Genomic DNA, 18,814 nt, shown 5'->3' on the forward strand with positions numbered 1-18,814 from the left:
CCAAAGATAACAGAGGTCTGTGTGCATTGATGAGAACTAGTTGGTATCTGCAGTTAAATGTGCTTTGTCTTGAATAACTTGAAAATTGTAAAAACACTTCTCACTTTTCACAATTAGAAAATGGCCTTTTGAGACAGTAGTTGATCAGTTTGAGTTGTTTTTTCGAGATGAACAATTTGTTAAAAAAAAAAAAAATACTTTTTAATCAACTAACATTAATCAACTTGTTCACTCACGAATCACCAAATGAGCAACTTTTATTTTTGTGACTCATTTGACATTATATGTGAGTTCTATCACGCCGCCTCCAATCAGTAGCTGCTTAACCATCTTATCAGGTCTTTTCTGATGTTTTATTTTCAGATCATTTTGATGACTCAGTGAATGAGTAAAAATCTCTCACAAAATATGAAAAGTCTTTAAAGTCTCCCTGACTTTAAAGACCAACTCCAATGAAAAACCTGTTTTTGTTCACATGTTCTTCGGCTGCAAGGATGGGATACATACAGAGCGGGAAATTCTGCACCACTGGTCCTTTTGAGAGTGGCAATCGGAAATCGTCCAATCATTAGACGATTTGGGGGATCTTGGAGAACCTCCTGCCACCTGCCTGTCACTGGACAGCTGCTGCACGACCTCCAAATGTGTCCAGGCACATTTGGAGAAAAATTGTCTGGTCGCTGTCAGTTTTTTACTTCTATGTTTACTTCTTTGACCTCCTGACAAATTTGCTGAAAATCTTGCATTTAGATCTCCAGGGGGTGGCATTTCTATGTGACAATAATCTGTCATCTGGCTCTAAACTGACCATCTTACTTGAGGTGATATTGCTTGTCATTTTTGTTGCACCGTTTATGTTATGTTGGGGTTGTAAGGGGCTGTAAACTAGTGTGTAAACAAAGGGATGATGGGATATCACCAAAGTCGTACTTCCGCGGCAACAACTCAGGGCAAATTTCTGATAACCAATGCTGCTCTGCAGAAACTATGTCCTAGAAGAGGGGTATACAACCTGAGGCTCTGGGGCTACATGTGGCTTTTTTACCTATCCATAGTGACTCTATGCCTGAAGAAAAAAATGATACAGACACTAACTTTTAAAAGTTATTTAGTAAATATTTATGGTTGAGGTGCTTGTCCCAAATAGACCTAAGAAACAACAAGAGAAAATGCCATTGGGTGGGACGATTCTATGTTGAACACAAAGTCTTTTATTTTGAAAGAAAGTGTTATAACCCCTTTGTCAAAATAATTTACTTTTTCTTCGCAAATTCCTGGTTTTGTTCAAACAAAAAAGAAATATAATTTATATCTAAGGTATTAACATTTCAAAGGAGTGAAATACAATTTTGCGGCTCCTACTTGGTTCTGACCAGTGAGAAACGGGCCCAAATGGGTCTTTCTAGTATAAAGGTTGCAGACGGATTCCTAGAAGATGATGCACGTTGTTTGATTTTGGCTAAAAACGGCATATTCATTATTAATATACCACTTGGAATGCTTTAACGATAGATCAAAATGTGATTGGAGTGAGACTTTACCAGGCCGTATTACACTGTATCAAACAAGCAAAATTGTGTCGAACAAGGAGATGAGATTTCTTCTGATGTAGCAGATGTCTTCTGTCCTTAAATGACCATTAAATCTCAGAAGCTGTCATTTCGTGAGTGTGAAATCAATTCAAACTGAGATGAGACAGTGATTGAGAGGAAGGACTTCACTTTGCCCCGTTTTATTCAAGAACATGACGCGGCTGTGTATGCATGTGAATGGGAAGAGTAGGAAAGGGATTGAGGTTCATAGATGGGTATCCCACCATCAGATGAATCAGTCCTCTTGGGATCTCATTATTCTCGGCTCAAACTGACTATATTGTTCCAAACACCAAGTGGTCATGCATTCAGGCATCTCCACAGGTGAGTGTTCATCAGCAACTGAATGACCCGGAAGGTGAAGAAGGGTAGATCATTAAAAACGACATGGAAATCCAGTCAAAATTGATGAAAGAGACTTGAGAAAGTTTAAAAAGGAGCAAGGAAAGGGAGAGGATAGTATGGGGTGTTTTCAGAGGGAACAGATTTGAGGGGTGGCGGCAACAGTTTGTGGCTGGTTGGCTGGAGTCCTGCCTACTGATTGATCTCCAGGTGACAGCTGATGTCACGGGCCCTGAGCCAGGCTGTCATTTCCCCACGCCCCACCTCCACCCTCACAGCCCTGCTCATCTTCGCTCTGTCAGCCTGCCTCTCTTCCCCTGCTGCTTTCTAAGTCCTCTCTGGTGCCAGTTAATCTCTCACCTTCTTTCCTCTGTATTGATTCAAAGTCCTCGCTCTCTCTCTTCCTTCCTTTCTTTCTGTTGTCCTCGTCCCTGTTCTGTCAATTCGCCCTTTCCACCCCCTCAGTGGTGACATTTGCTTCATCTGCAGCTCTCGTTTTTTGGCTTTTTGTCCAGTCTCAACTGTCTATTTAAATCGTATTTAAGGATGCATGCTGTGGCAAACTGCTGCCAGACCTCCGAGCATGCTGGGATGGGCACCAGGTGGGACTCGTTTCAATCACTGCAGTGCACTGCCGCTGACTTCAATAGAAGCTCTCATGCTCACGTTTAAGCGTGCACTGAAAACTAAATAAATGAATTCAAAAACTGATTTACTAAATAGCTAAAGAGGCTGCCGATAGCAGACTCTTGGCCTTTTAACCCTTCAACAAGATGTCATCGGTGACGCCTTAAAGGAGCACACAAACATCAGTTTGAGCTGGAATTTATTGAAGACAGGACACAATCAGAAGATATATGGTATTCTGCATCTAAAATGAAAGTTTTTTGCTGATCACCACTAGCTCTGTGAGGAAATTGGGTGTTGGTCTTAGACTGGGTCAGAGCAGACTCTTACTAAAAGGAGATGTCTCACTCTGTGATGTCAGATCGTGAGGATCCGCTCGTTTTTGTAGGTATGGGAGGGGCTGCTGAAAGCACAAGTTTTTAGAGGATTACTCAAATACATGAACGGATCAAAATACCACTTTGAGGTTCTTTATAGTAAGGAATTAACAGTATAATACACCTAAAGTTTAAAAAGTTGTTTTTTCGTGGTATGGCCCCTTTAACAGATCAGATATTTTTTTAGGTTGACAGTCAAGGCCATAAATGGAATTGAAAATGTTTCAGACATTCTAAGCATGGATAATGTTCAAAAATGTATGCATTTAATAAAAAAAATGTTAAATTAAAAATCTGCCTTCTTGAGCTGCAAAATGAGCAGAAAACTCTACTTGTTCTTTTTGAATTCACTCAATGAGTTTCCTGGTGTTCTTTTTTTAATCAAACACAATTATAAATGTTATTAAGTAAACAGGTTATAGTAGGCTATAAATAATATTAAATTGATTAATTTGAAGCGAGCTGAACTCAGTTAAATTGGATTCTATTAAACAGAGTTCTTCAGTTTAATGATGTCTGATAAACAGTGGTGGTTAAGAAAACTCCGCGTAATGAGCTCTGTTGGCACGTGTGTGTTGAACTCAAACGCGATCGTGTGTCAGGTCAGAGGCCTGAAAACCCACAAACTCAGTCCATTAGTTTCCCTCTGATGTATCTCGAGGATGTTTCGGGGTCCCAATACTTTGGTAAGCAAACATGCATTCCTCTGTTTTTATTGATTCATATTTCTGAGAGTGGCCAGCCACACGTGCTCTTCAGTTCAGTTGTGTGTTGCATTCGGATGCACTCCTCTTGGAACAGTATAAACAGGTACCCTTGAGGGGCATGCTTAATGATGGGCTCGTTTGCACAGACTGACTCTAATAAACTATTAAAGTATGCTTAACCAGTAATTATATGGACAGCCCCAAATGGCTAATAAAACCCTAAAAGCCTTAGTAAATGCAGAAATACATAAAATCTGAATCCTATATAAGCATAAATTACTGCAGAATCAGGAGATTTGTTTTTGTATAAAGAGGGAAGCAAATTGTCAAATGGTAATACTTTTTTTCCAGCGGTGACCAGGCAGGTGGTTAAAAGCTCTACTATTTGACTTAGTAGTGGAGTTGGTTATTAAACTAATTTGTGGAAAAAGCACAACATTTAGCCTGGATGTACTTTTAGATCCCCTTTTTCAGTAAAGCACGTTAGCCATGAGAAAATCCAAGATTTTAAAATATATATAATTAGGGCTGTGAATCATAAAATGAATTAAAAAAAAACAATTCGTTAGTATTTATTAATCGCGCTTAGGCATACTGCCATGCAACTGTGAGATCAGCTTGATAAAACTTTGTCTAAAATAAACTTAAACTTTCTTTACATCCTGTGATTGAGATTTTTTTAAATGAAAAAGATAATATCTGATTTATTTGTAGTTTTTGGACAAAACGATCTTCAATTTTAATAAATAAGGTGGAGAATAAACGTCTTTCTGAAGGCTGTAGCGCAGAGCACCCCCTCACCTGCTGGGGTGGGGGTGGGCGCCAACGATTTTCAGAAGAAAATCGGCGGTGCCAGAAAATCTTGAACTCTTTCGCTGCATTACCATAGCGCGGTGGCAGATGTGCAGTATATACAAACCTAGCATAAGGTACAAACTTGGTGCTTGTATCACAAAATGCACAATTTCTCTATATCACGTGTTACAGTCAAGGTTCGGGGGACTGGATTCATCCCGCCTATAATTATATCCACCCCTCCGGATAATTTTATTTTATTGCTATTTATGGCGCGATGTTATCTTGTGCTTATTTCTAACTTTTATAACTTAGACAAAACATAGATTTATGGAGAGTAAAATATTGAAAGTTATTTAAGGTTTAAGTTGATTTATTCTGAAAAAATATTCCTGCCTTTTTATTATTCATAATTATGTTAAAAAGTTACATTTTTTAAAATGTAACAAGTAACCAAGATCTAATCAACATAGCTATTATTGTCACAAATGTGAAAAACTTTAAGGACATATTACATCATTTTCAGTGAATTACTGTACACAATGTAAATCTGTAAGACCAAGTGAGTGTTATCTAACCATACTGGTGCCGTCATCTGACTGAGGTTCAAGAGCGACGACAAGCTCCTGCAGCAAAAGTCCCACGTCCTCTAATTAATGCTTCGCTTTAAACCCTAACATTGTTTGAAAATGTTATAATTGCATTTTTAAATGCTCCAACTTGGAAGTCGCGTCAGGGAAGGTCAGACATCTGTACGGGCGTGTTAGATGCAGGCAGATAAAGTTTACTTGCGTAACAGGGTGAAAAAGTTATAGCCAGAGGGAAAAGTAACGCAAACACAAAAATTAGCCTGCTGCTGCTGGATTCATTTTCCAAGCTGTTACATAACAAAGTTCCAGTAAATGCCACTTGATTGACACATCACAGGGTTGTTGTTTTTTTTTTTTTTTTTCTCTGCAGCTGTCTCTTTAGTGAGATGTCAAAGACTAGCTCAACCTGCTTCTGGTTCGTTGTTCAAACGCAGGCTAACGCATGTCACCCTGCAGAGATAAACTGCAAATGCATTCTGGTGTGGCAACTGCTTTTGTTATAGAAGGACATCCCCAGCGGGGGAAGATCGGGGCATTCAGAGAAAGCAATTACGTGATGCAACCATGGATGTATGTATTTTTACATGTCTGTTAGAGGAATTACATCAAATCCTGATAAGGAGGTTTTTGCTTATAGACAACAAAAAATCATGCAGAATCACTAAGCTTCTGCATGTGATCATGTTATTAACAGAGCAGTTGGGATTTGTTGGTTTCTGTGAGGCTGGCACTGACGATAATAGACCTCCCACTTAAAGTCAGTGTTCACTGATCTGCCCGCCCCGGTGCACTCTTTGTCAGCAGGAGCTCAGCTCAAGGTGGACTGACTTTTGCCGGCTCATCTTGTGGACAGAGCTCCCCCCCACCACCCTTCTGTTTATCACTTCATCAACTGACCTGAGCACTCTGTGGGAACAACCATTATCTGTTTTGCCAAACAGTCAACCTCATCTGTTTCCTCCTCACTCAGATGAAAAGGCTGTTTTTTTTTTTCTGCTTCTTGACTTGTTCCTTTTGTAAGCTTTGATGTCTCTGGGAGCTCGTCGAGGCTCCTATTTTGCTTGAGTAAATTATGTTTGAGGTCCTTGAGGGCCGATCCCACACTTGAAGCTAGACCGCAAACATGCCAGGTGGTCACTTCAAAGGATTTGTAGCGTTAAAGAGCTTGAATTGTTAGTTTTTTTCCTTCTTTCCTGTTCACATGCTGGAGGCTTTGCCTGCTTGGCTGACATTTCCCACAGCAGTCAGTTTAAATTGTCATTGGGAGAAAAAAAAAATCCCATAGATGTCGTTTATAATGTTAATAAAAGCAACATTTCATAGTTGAAGGATTTGTGTATGTTTTGTGCTCAGTTTCGCACTTAAGGGAGCACAGCGTCATTAATAAAGGCTGACTCACCTGAGATTTTCTCCTCTGTCAGGGTGAGAGTCTGCTGTGAAGAAGCAGTCTATTTGCTGCCGAGGTCTTAACTTTATCAGCCCACATATTACACCTTTCCCGATTGTTCCCTACTGTCACCTGCCAGCCCTTTTCTCCAACACCACCATCTCTGTCATCATTTCTCTACCACCCTTCACCACCTCCTCTTATCTCCAGGCTCCCTGGCCTCACTGACAGGCATATACGGAGACCAGGCTTGGTCTGGCTGTCATAAGCTAGATGGTTAAAAGGGCCGGCGGGTGAAGGCCGCCACCCGAGGGAAGACTGGGTTCTGACACCTCCATTAACCTTCAGGAGACGTCCATCCACTGTCACACCTTTGTGTCCTCTTTTTTCCTACTCTGCCTCATCGCTCACCCTGTCCCCCGTCTCCACCGTTCCCCGGGCAGTGGAAAGCTTGTCCCTAGAGCAAAAGAGTCAAAATAACCAATGACATTTTTTTTTTTTTTTTGCTCGTCACCCAACCTGGAACGTTTCAGCATAATGTAGGCTTCGCTATCAATTCAGCACAGGTCTGATAAAGTTTTTCATCCCACTTTCCAAGGTTGTACATCACTTTCTCTCCACCTTCATCTCTCTAACATGCTTCAGGCTTGTTGGTTTATCTAGACGTCTGCTTTAGTACGTGTACAGTGACCGGCATGTGAAGGAAAAATATTCAGAATGCTTCATTTTCTGCAGTGAAGCAGCGCTTAATGGATTAAATGAAGAAAGTGTTAAATTCCTCTTTCAGTCAAGCAGAATAATGAAGGTTAATAAAGAGAGACTCGTGTAAATTCAATCAGACATAAATTTGTTTGTGGAAACACATGCTTTCTTTGCTCCAACACCTATTTGTTGTCATTCAACAGGAGCATACCAATGTGTGACTGGTTCCATTGAAGCAGAATATTCTACATTTTTGAAGCAGAATATTCTATATTTTTTTGTAAGCACTGGCTGTATAAAAGTGTGACATCACTCTTAAAAAAAATTACTTTTTTCTGGCTCCAGTGAATTGAAGCCAATTTAGTCGCCATTTTTCCGCGATGTAAACGTCGCCACGTTGGAGCTAAATGACAGGGATTGGTCTGAGTCAGTCTGAGTCAACATTTCTACGGCAATCACTGTTGACAGTCAGAAGTAGGCTTATTGGAAGTTCCTGGTGAGGGACTTGGTTGCAGAGAAGATGGTGCCCAAACAAAAGATTAAACTCATCATTAGCAGGAAGCGGAACTGTCACAACTCTACCCAGAAGAGGAATTTTCGTGTCTAAACTAGACGATTCTTAACCCTAACCATAATCTGATTCTGCTGTTTTTAAGAGCGTGACCTTTCTTCGAACTTCGGTCAAGGACTTTGTCTAATGATGCTCTGGTGTCATCTTGGGACCATGTTGTTGTCTGTGGCCAAATCCTCTTGAGTTCCATTGAAAGTGGACTCAGAAAAAATCTGCCAATCAAACATTCAATGCTTTTACTGAGGCATGTGATTGGTCAGTTTATGACTCACGATAAAGAAAAAATAAGACATTTGAGTGAGGGTGGTTATTCTGAAAAATAAAATGACTGAGTAATATCAGCTCATTTCTGAATAGAAGTCAATGGGGCTTCTTGGAGCCAGCAGGTGTTTCCTGTATGCGAGCGTGGAGTGCTCACTCAGTCCAGTTCTCTATTTACAGTCAATGGTTGTAACCCTCTTGTATCTTTCTGTCTCTCATTGTCTCCCTAACAGGAATTCACTTTACTACGACTGGATGATGTGGCGGACCAACGAGTCAACATTGTTGGCTTCTCTGTCTTCAACAAAACTCATCCCTTTTTCCAAGAATTTGTGCAAAGCCTCAACCGCTCCTGGCAGGAGAACTGTGATCATGCACCCTTTGCTGGCACCCCGGTAGGTAACACCCTCGTGCTCTCACAAAGAATGAAACACACCAAGTGATTTAACTTTCTGCAGACATTTCTTATGCATTACACTCACCAAGTACTTCCTGCTGTACAATTTACCCAAACTCACTGAGCCAAATTGAAAAAATATGAATTATCTAGATATCTCCTATTATTTCATGCGTCGTTGCAGAAAAATGTTCTCTTCAGCTATTACCATATTATTGTCAAAGGTTGCCTCCCTCTCAATATATCCACATTTCTATTTTTTATATCAGCATCAGAAAAGATACAAAACACAAAAATGTCCCAGCAGTCACCCGAATCCTTCATCTTAAACCCTTTTGAGAAGCTCTGGCATGCTGTGCACTTTATGCTGCAGAAAACGTGAAAACAGCTTGAATCCATGAGCTGCTGTTCACGTATCTTTGAATATCAACAGCTGTAAGTTTGTGCAATTACTGACAATTTTCTAAATGTCAAAAAGTCTTGTATGTGTCTATTTAAATTTGACAGGCAAACCCAGCTGTTGCATCAAAACAGAATTGTGGAATCATTTTTTTTTCATCATTTGTCGATAAATAAGGATTTGTGCAAAATTGTACCTAATGTGGTAGACAGATTCCATAAAATGTAAAAGTATGTGCACCTATTTTACTTTTTAGTTTAATCTGTAAATGTTTAAGAGATTATTTGTTCTTCTAGCTAAATTCAAGAAAATGGAAATGATTAAACTTTAGTATTACATTTTTGCTACAAACATTTTTTTTTAATTACGTCTTTTCTTTTGCTGTTAGTTTCATTGTACATGTTTTAATGGAAAAAAAAAATCTTAGACTTTTATTTGTATTCTTAGTACCATACAAACATGTTGTTCTGTGTCTGTTCTTGCTCGCTTTCCATTTGGTTTCTCTATGATTGCGACTGAAAAGTGAAGGTTTACAGGAAAAAGGAAGTTTTCTCAGAATCCAATCATGCTTCAAAAATCTAAACCTTCAATAGAATCTAAGTTGATGTCAACATACAAATGGCTTCTACCTTCAGAGATGCTTTTTTAGATGATGGTGGGATAAGGGTAAAAGAATAACAACTCTGGTATAAGATATTTGTGCGTGTCACACTCCTCTAACCTCTTCTTTTAAGCTGGAGGTCACCGTGTTCCTTTCAGTACAGCACAAAAAACAGTTTTATCACACTTGACAAATATTTTTAAGGTGCATTAACTCTACTGTATAACACCAGCGGAAGTGTTGAATTTTCTATCCAGATCAGTTTAGTGTCATTTTGCAGGACGCTGTGTTTCTCTGCTGAGGCTGTAGATCTGACATGTCTGGCCCGTGGGCCAAATGCAGCCGGCATTCAATTTTTTTTCCGGCTCTTGTCATAAAATTAATAATACGTTGGCCCCAGCACTTTTTAAAGACTTTTAAAAGAACTTTAAAAAATGTAAAATTTCATATGAAATGTTGTAAACTTGTGGCAACATTGTTGTGGGACTCGTTTGTGACACTTTCAAGCTCATTTCTGTAATGTCAGCTGTAAACAAAAAAAACAGATTTGTTTATAGTATCAAAACCATACTGTCAACTTCTAAATGTACATTTAGAAGTTGACAGTGAGCATTTAATTATTAATAATATGTAAAATTTCAAATCAACTCAGATTTGAAGTTTTTTCTTTTTATGTTTGTGTTCAAAGAATGCAAGCCGATTGGTTGGCCCTCACACATTTTCACCACACCAAACTTGTTCCTCTGCTGTAGATCCATTCCAGTAGCTATTTATTTAATTTTCTGAAGTCATTCTGGTCATACATCTCAGCCTCTTTAGGAGGATTAGAAAGTCCTCATAAGTCAAATAAATTATCATTAAAGTAGGATGCAGGAAATTATCACAGAGATGAAATCTTGATCAATTTTTCCTAGTATAAATGTCAAAAGAAAAGAAAAAAAGCTGCTGTAACATGCTGTGTGACTTTTCACTATTAACTTTGTGACATCACAAGAACACAAAATATACATAGAATATATGTATAATTTCATACATACATACACACATAATTTCATATAAAATGTCAGACCGCAATGGATTATGGTCTATATTTGCTAATGTAGTGAGCATCGATGCACACTGTTTTTTGCTAAGACTTCTGGGAAATTTGTAGTGCACTCAATTTTGGAATTGTAGATTTGGACAGTACTAGAAAATGTCAAACGTACTACATAGTGAGTAGCAAAAGAATTCAGACAGAGTGCAAGTATTTGGCCTTTGTTTAGTTAGTGTCGGGCTTCTGTGTTGAGTTTTGGGCTGAGGTAACACTGTCATAGTTATATAGAAGAAAGCTAGATGGGTTACATAAACAGACCATGAAGTATCCAAAATAAAGTAAACAGACACAAAAAGTGTTAGGAAAAAGAAAACAGACCATGGAACACAGGAGTCATGAGATGATCCTCCAGGAGAACACTAGACTTGTTGAGTGACCGCTTTCATCTCCACCTTTTGAGCACACCGCTGCTTCCAAACATTAGGTGCAGGAGCGAGAACGGTAACATGTTGGTGAGCAGTTCCCTCATCCGCCAAACACGAAAGCCAGTTCCAGTTCCTGTTCCATTAAACAGAAAAACAGCAGTGAAGCTCTTTGTTTTTCTGCCTTTCCCTGAGGTCTAAAACAGAGTGTTGCTTTTTTTTAATGCAAAATTTGCATATCAGGATGCAGGGGAAGTGACGATGGGGCTGTTTGTAAAGAGGAGATGAGATGGAAGGCTATCTTGCCTGCTGCTTCTGGGACTGCAGCTGAGGAGACGGTAATTGGTACGGTCAGGGGGGGGCAGCTTCATCTGGGATGAGAGCAGGAAGGACAATATCTCTCTGAGAGAAGAAGAGAGGGAAGACAGTTTTCAACGTTGTCAGCAGATCAGACTCTTTCTAATGATCTAGTAGAATAATCTGGCTGCCACTCCAGGGATGGATTAAACCCTCACTGACCGCTAACCGCTGACATGTTACACTCACTGTTGTTGCAGCTTTGTGTGTGTTATATAGATACAAAGTATTCACCTTCTCTTCCTCTGCTTACACAGCTCTCATCAGCGCTGCTCTTTGATGCGGTGTATGCAGTGGTGGCAGCGGTCCAAGAGCTGAACCGGAGCCAGAATGTTGGCGCCACTCAGCTCTCCTGCAAGTCCTCCAAGATCTGGGAGCATGGTACCAGCCTCATGAATTACCTGAGGATGGTAAGTTTGCATCTGCTGGACATAATGAAGATGACAGGACTGACTGCTTAAATCAAAGGAACAGGTTGATGTTTTTTGGAAAAAGGAACGATTTGCTGTCTCGACTCAAATGAGTCAGCAGACAGCACTCGTGTCCCCGCTGTTTTCTTGTCACTTGTGATTACACATTTCTCGTCTTTTCGCTCTAAAACGTCTTTGAGTGTGTTTATTGTTTTCCCCAGAAAGAGCAGCAGATGGAGGATGATGATAAAGTTTGTCTTAAGTTTTATGTTTAGTTGGCTGATTTATTTTTACCTAATCTGTTAAAGGAAACAGGAGCTAAACGAAGAGGAAACAGTCTTTGAAAACACAAAACAAGAGACCTGATTTATATTTGTGGTGATTTAAGTGTAAAAGACTAAAGATATAGTCAGACTGAAATCATTGATTCACTTGAAGTGAACCAGAGTTTGTTTCCCCTGATAATCTGGATCAAATTTTCAATGTGAATACACCCAAGTGGATCCTGGTTTGGGACCAGGAAGTGCTCTCTGACCCATCTTTCGAGGTTGTGTCCAACCGGTCTGAGCTCTGGTTTGCTCTGAGTTTCCTCAATCTGAATAGGCTCCATTCCAGAGTGGAACAACTACCAAAACGGCAGCCATTGCCGAGCATTATGGGATGTAAACTGAGTCGCAGAGTTACACAGCAACTCTGAAATTTGGTTGGATGAATGCAGGCTTGTAAAAACAACTATTAACGTGATACACAATGATTCTCACTGTTTTACTGATAATCTATATCTCGTAAACACAGCGTACCTTAGTAGCCGTCGTCTCAGTAACCGCCTTGCAGCATGCCTCCGTCGTACCAAAGTAGCAGCAAAAAGAGTTTTATCTGACGTTAATACAAACGTTCAAGATTGATCAGCAAAATATAAAGTTTCATTAAGTGAAGTATCCCAACAAGGATTGCAAACTGAAAAAAAGATATGTCTAGTTAATTCCAGTTCAAGACTTTTCCCGTCTGAATGCACCCTTAGAATTAGTCCAAAAAATCTGTCTAACAATTTACTCCCTTTAGTTTGGTAGATTTGACCATTAAAACATAAGAGATGCTGCAAGCCAGATAATGAAATATCAGCTTGATATCTTGAAAACGCGTCATTATGTATGCATTAAAATGTTAAACATTGTTTTTGCATGAGAGGTCAATAGAAATAAAAACACAAAAATGGATTACATCTGCGGTTCTGCGGGGGGAATGAAAATCCATCCCCGGTTTTTACATGACTGACTTCATCCCTATAATTAAGAGCCTGTTAGACGTCCTCAGAATGAGGATTAGTTGAGGATAGGCAGTCATGATGGCTATCAGAGGGAGATAAGTTTGTGAGGAGAATCACAAACATGGCAGACGTGTGTCTTGTGAGGGACAGACTGACTAGAAGCTGCCAGTCTTTTGCTGTCAAGGCAGTTTTCGCTGTAGTTACTGCCACATTTGGGAAGCAGGAAAACTTGTTATGTTACAAAGCAGAATGTTGCTAGTGAGCTACAGCAAAGAGTGATGCTCAACTATTTCAGTGAGCTTTTTTTAAGTGCACAAAGGATAAAATTTAAAAGAACTACAAAAAAAAAAAGAGATATTCGAATGATTTGTTGATTAGGTGCTTTAGTGAGCACTGCCACCTTCAATTCTCAGCAGTGGAGAGTGTCTCTTGCAGGGTTGTAATAATATTGGATAATGTAAACTCAGACTAGAAATAACATATTTGAAACTACAGCTCAGTGGGCTTGTGGTAGAGTGTCCACCCTGAGACTGGAATGTCCCGAGTTTAAATCCACGACCGAGTCACACCAAGAAGTCCAAAAAACGGGACCCGATGCCTTCCTACTCGACACCCAACATTAAGGGGTTGGATTGAGGGGGTTAAACCACCAAATGGTTTGACCCACCCCCCTTGGGGGATGCTGAGAACTCATTTGATTCCTTTATGTTTCAAAGCTCAAAGTTTAAAGGAAACTTCTATACAAGTGGTTAAGGGACATATTTTACACGGATGGGAGTGGGAGGTTGTTCTTTTCTGGTTGCAAAAAATTATTCAGTCTTTATGCGTATCAGTGGACGTTTATCTCAAAATGTCAGCCCTAAATTTAAAGCTGTCATTTGAAAGTTCCTGATTTAATTTGCTCTAGTTTTGAGGGAATAAACTTATGTTGTCAGCAGGCCAGGGCAGGAAGACCTGCAGACTTGGAAAAAATAGACTCAATAGACAAACGCAAGGCTCTTTATGGTCAGGCGTTGGGTAAAAAAAAGGAATTTAATTTTTTTTTAGTTTGGTAAAATGAGAAAACCCCAACATAAAAAACCCTCTAATTGTAATCAAGTTTTATTGGTAAAGTTGTATGTGTTCTGCTTAAAAATGAACATAAAAACTTGTCAAAATACTTCATCATTTATTACATCTTTCAGTATTTATTTATTCACACAGTTCTATTAAAGATATTCTTGCTGGAACTTAAGCATTTCTATTAACACGTAATGTTTATGCCTTCATTAAATTCTGATGATGTACTCTTTTAATCTTGTGATTAAAGACGCTTTTCCACTTTAAGGTCAACATTGATTATGAAAATCTGATATAAAGTCAGTTTTTTAATATCAGAAGTTTTCACTGGAGGAATACAGCAAATAGGGATTTATCTGTGTTCTTTTTGTCATAAATTGAAGCTATTACAACTTTGCCTTCAAATCATAAATCTAAATTTGACAGAAATGATGATTAATATCTGCCGGGATCATAGCTGCTGAGAACGAGGCTGGCAGATTTGGTGGTGAGCCATTTAACACAATTCTGTCTCTGTGTTTGATAGGTAGAGCTGGAAGGTCTGACAGGCCACATTGAATTCAACAGCAAAGGACAACGATCTAACTACGCTTTGAGGATTATGCAGAACAGCAAGGAGGGCCTAAGGCAGGTAAATAAACCTCCAGTCTTAAAAAAATAATAAAAAGAATCTGACAGGGATTGTGTCTGCCTCGTGCTACACTTCCAATGTTCCTGCCGCCGTCAGGCATCAGCACAGAGCGTTGCAGCAGGAAAACGTTTGTGTCAAGGATTTACATACAAACTGTCTTTTATTTATTATGAGATTACACAAGATCCAGGCTATAATATGTCTGCTATTGACCACAGCGGACGACTATCACCTGTCCCGGTAGGGCACTACTTCTGGCCAATATGACCACTTACTTTACAGGAGTGAGGCACAGTTACTGGACCGGGATTGCACCGCGGGGAGCTATGATAACATTTTTTTAGCTGACATGTTACAAACAATCTCTACTATCCTTGAAGCAGAAAAGCTGAGATTCCTGAGGATGTAATTAAACATTCATGGTGTCACTTTGAAGGTAAAATGAAGCATGTTTTTAGGAAAATGCATTTAGCTATCCTTCTAATGGTTAATTCTGAAATGGAGCCTACATAGCAGATACATATTTGAGGTTGCAACTCTTTGTAGAAAAATTTTCAGTGAACCTTGAAAGTGTAATTGAAAGATTTATCAGCAAAACAGGATTTTCTGGATGAAATGGTCTGTCACAGTTGGGCTCTTGACCGAAGACATCTTGCATGCTTGGGATGACCTTGGACCAAGTAAGGGACCCCAGAGTCTAGACGCTTATGGTGGTTCAGGCCAGACCTAGCTGAAGCAAAGAGCCAGGAGGAGAATGGGGCGGAGGTGGGTCGCCAAAATACCTGGAATGCTGATAAACAAACTTCTATGATTTCAAAGGCAGGAGTTTAATTGTGATTGGTTGTGAAGAAAGTGAGCTCAAAGTGAGAAATAAGAGTGTGGGGTTAAAAATCAGCAACCCAGCGTACCTGAAGATGAATTAAATCTTACTTATTGAAGGCTTGACATTTGGGAAATTGTAATGCTTTTTTTCCCAAAAGCTAAGTTCCATGGCTGGGGTTTGGGTCACCAAGGCACTCACCATTGACTTCCACCCAAACGACATTGTATTATCCCCTTCTGAGCTCTCCTGCACGTGGTCAGCCCACTGGAGAGCATCCCACGTCGCCACGGCCCCCAGGCATTCACCTGCAAGCCCCAACCCCAGACCTGGTTCCAGGATGGGGCCCGATGACGCCAATCCGGGCCACGTATCAGAATCTTGGATTGCACTCGTCATAAAAGGGGTTCTGAAATGCTATTTGTCTGGCTCGTCACCCAGGACCTGTCTCTCATGGGAATCATGGGAGTAGTTTGCCCTAGTGGAAGAGTTTAAGTATCTTGGGGTCTTGTTCACAAGTGAGGGAAGATCAGAGCATAAGATCAACAGGCGGATTGGTACGACGTCCACCATTGTGTGGTCACTGTACCAGTCTGTTGTGGGGAAGAGAGAGCTGAACCAGAAAGCAAAGCTCTTAATTTTCCATGCAATTTTTGTTCCAGTACTCACCTATGGTCATGAAAACTGAGATCCCAACTACAAGAGGCTGAAATCAGCTTCCTTCATAAAGTGCCTGGGCACTCCCTTGGAGATAGGGCAAGAAGCTCAAGAAGAGCCAGTTGAGGTGGCTAGGGCATCTGGTCAGGATCCCCCTTGGATGCCTCCCTGGAGAGGTTCCAGACATGTCCCAGTGGGCAGAGGCCCCGGGGGAAACAAAAAAGATGCTAGAGAGACTACTTCTTTTGTATGGCCTCAGTTCCCCCAGAGGAGCTGGAGGAAGTGAGCAGGGAGAGGGAAGTCTGGGGACCTTTGCTTAGAATGCTGTCCCCGCATCCCGTTTTTGTATGCGCTGAAGAGGATGGATGGATGATACTTCTTTTAAGTTTAATTTTGACAAAAATTCAGTGTCTTTTTAAGATTCTACGTGAAGTCCCTGTCATTAAAAAAAAAAAAAAAAGATCTACCGGTATTTAGATCTATAGCTCATTTACTATCTTAAACAGCCTTTAAAATGTGTTCCTTTGGAAAACTGCTTAATGATTTATGGGATATACTGAAATGTTTGATGTCAGAGGCGGTAAATAAACACATCTTGAACATTGAGCATATTCTGTCACAGCAGTTTTTTTTTTTAATTTTGTATGCGATCTTTTAAGTTTTGCTGACTCCTTCCCTATGCCATAGTAGCAGACAGTGCACTCCCCCGTCTTGTTCATAAGTTTTTTGTTTACTTTCAGTTTTTCAAAAGTCTGAGCATCAAGATAATGGTGTTTAAAAAAAACAAATTATGAGATGGATGATTCAAGAAACATTTTACTGGATCCGTCCTTTGGGTTTTCCATAGAAAACACTTAACAGAAGACAAGACAGTCAATGTTGTAAAAGGTTTGGTATTGTAGGCAGCAGTACCATCGAATGTTGCATCACCTAATAGTTTTATTTTTTAAAACACGAGGAATAAATCAGAGTCTCTGTGGCCAAATCTCCTTCAATTCAATTCAATTCAATTCAATTCAATTTTATTTATATAGCCCAATATCACAAATTCAATTTGCCTCATTGGGCTTCATGCCTGTAGTTTTTACAGATGCACAGATGGAGTCATAAAATATGCACAATAGGTAAAAACTAAACAGACTATAAAGAACGGTCATCCCTGTCCTTAGACCCTCCCTCGCGGTAAGGAAAAACTCCTAAAAAAACCTGAGTCAGGAAAAAAAGAAGAAACCTTAGGGATTCCCACATGAGGGAGAGATCCCATCCCAGGACGGACAGGCGATACCAGAACGGTTAAAGAAAAGTTAGCTGCTAAAACTGCATATATGAGTAGAGTTCATTCATATAGAGCTGAGGGACGAGTGATGATTAAGTCCATAGTCCAGATGAAGCAGAACTGCAGTCCACGACCAGGAGCAGGAGGACAGACGACCCACCAGGAATCACTCCCACTCAGAGATGCAGGATGGTGTCGGGGCTTCATCCAGATGGGCGGGGCTTCGTCAGGATCACCAGCAAGTCTCCCGGAAACTGCAATCTCTCCCGGTCTCCCACAGGGGAGTCGGAGAGAAGGAAAAACATGTGAATTATACTGCACCACCAACAAAGGCATACAATTAGAAGTAAATAAAAAAGTAGAGGAGAGGAGAAGTAGATGAAAAAGAGGACAGAGCCCCAGTGCACCATACTTTCCCCAGCTTCTAACTTCTAGCAGCCTTCTATGTTATTATGTAGAGAATATACATATTTCATAATTTATATTGCAAGCATATATTGGAGAAGTATGTGATTATAATAATTATTTCCCCAAACTTCAGAACAGTATGGGAGCATTATGTTAATTATTCTATGATTACTGGCTAGTCTGGCAGAACGCCTGTCCAAATAGGAATGTTTTAAGGCTAGTTTTGAAGGTAGAAACTGTACCTGCCTCTCTGACATGAGCTGGGAGCTTATTCCATAGAACAGGAGCTTGATAGCTGAACGTTCTACCTCCAACTGCAGAAGGAATTGTTCAACCACAGAAAAACCTTTTTGTTTTCAAAATCAAACCCAATCACATGATAATTTTTCATTTTCGGAAATAGTTTTTTGTGTCCATTTCCGACTTGCTTTTAGATGGACGTGTTTGCAAAGTACTTTTCAGGGATCCTTGTTAATTCATTTTTCGTCAGCATTTGGGGTATTTTTGTGGTACGTCCCTATTTTTTTTTTCTTTTTCATAATCTATTACCACTAAATTCAAACAACAATTTATTTTGTATTTTTGGGAGATTTCTGTTAATGTTTTTTGCTGTAAAAGATCTTTGATTGGAAGAATCCGTTTAAAGGCCTCGTGCGGTGAAAATCATGATTTTTCTTAAACTGCAATAAAACATTAGTATTTATGTCACAAATGAACCCCCGTATAATTATTTTGTCACCCGTGGCCCCGTGCACTCTCTTCAAGCGTTCAAAGATAGCGCGGTCGCTCAGATTTTCTGCAGCCACCGATAAGTAGGTCATAGGTCGTGTGACGTCAGTACAGGAACATGCAGCTAGATCCGCTAGTGTTGTGATGACTTTCTGGGCATGGAATTACTTAACATAATAGAATTTGGACTGCCGTGGATTTGGGGATTCGAACGAGATAATGGTGAATAGGTGTGTGGTATTTGGGTTCAGTAATGTGCCGAAGAAGGGGGTCACCCTTCATGAATTTCCCGTTTCAATAAAGGAGAGTGGCGCTCCCCGGTCCGGGGGATGCTTTGAGCCCTCCCCGGCCCTCCGGAGGGTGTACAGGCACCGGGCGGGCGCGCGCCGGACG

The 18,814-nt window shown here is 40.2% G+C and overlaps 1 protein-coding gene and 1 long non-coding RNA gene across 4 annotated transcripts in view; one reads left to right on the forward strand and one right to left on the reverse strand.

The window, feature by feature from the left end:
* Positions 1-18,814, forward strand: part of grik4 (glutamate receptor, ionotropic, kainate 4) — a 401,676-nt gene that overhangs the window by 300,521 nt on the left and 82,341 nt on the right. For all 3 annotated transcript variants that reach the window (XM_036215059.1, XM_036215057.1, XM_036215058.1), the window contains exons 9-11: positions 8,185-8,346; positions 11,422-11,574; positions 14,427-14,531. In XM_036215059.1, the coding sequence (XP_036070952.1) occupies positions 8,185-8,346; positions 11,422-11,574; positions 14,427-14,531 (420 nt within the window). The remainder of the gene's footprint in view (positions 1-8,184; positions 8,347-11,421; positions 11,575-14,426; positions 14,532-18,814) is intronic.
* Positions 10,496-18,814, reverse strand: part of LOC112149913 — a 36,378-nt gene continuing 28,059 nt past the window's right edge. The window contains exons 2-3 of the long non-coding RNA XR_002919858.2: positions 11,399-11,565; positions 10,496-11,209 (exon numbers count right to left, since the gene is read on the reverse strand). This is a non-coding gene — a long non-coding RNA (uncharacterized LOC112149913). The remainder of the gene's footprint in view (positions 11,210-11,398; positions 11,566-18,814) is intronic.

The sequence above is a fragment of the Oryzias melastigma genome, linkage group LG13 (assembly GCF_002922805.2).
Source record: "Oryzias melastigma strain HK-1 linkage group LG13, ASM292280v2, whole genome shotgun sequence".
NCBI classification, from domain to species: Eukaryota; Metazoa; Chordata; class Actinopteri; order Beloniformes; family Adrianichthyidae; genus Oryzias; species Oryzias melastigma.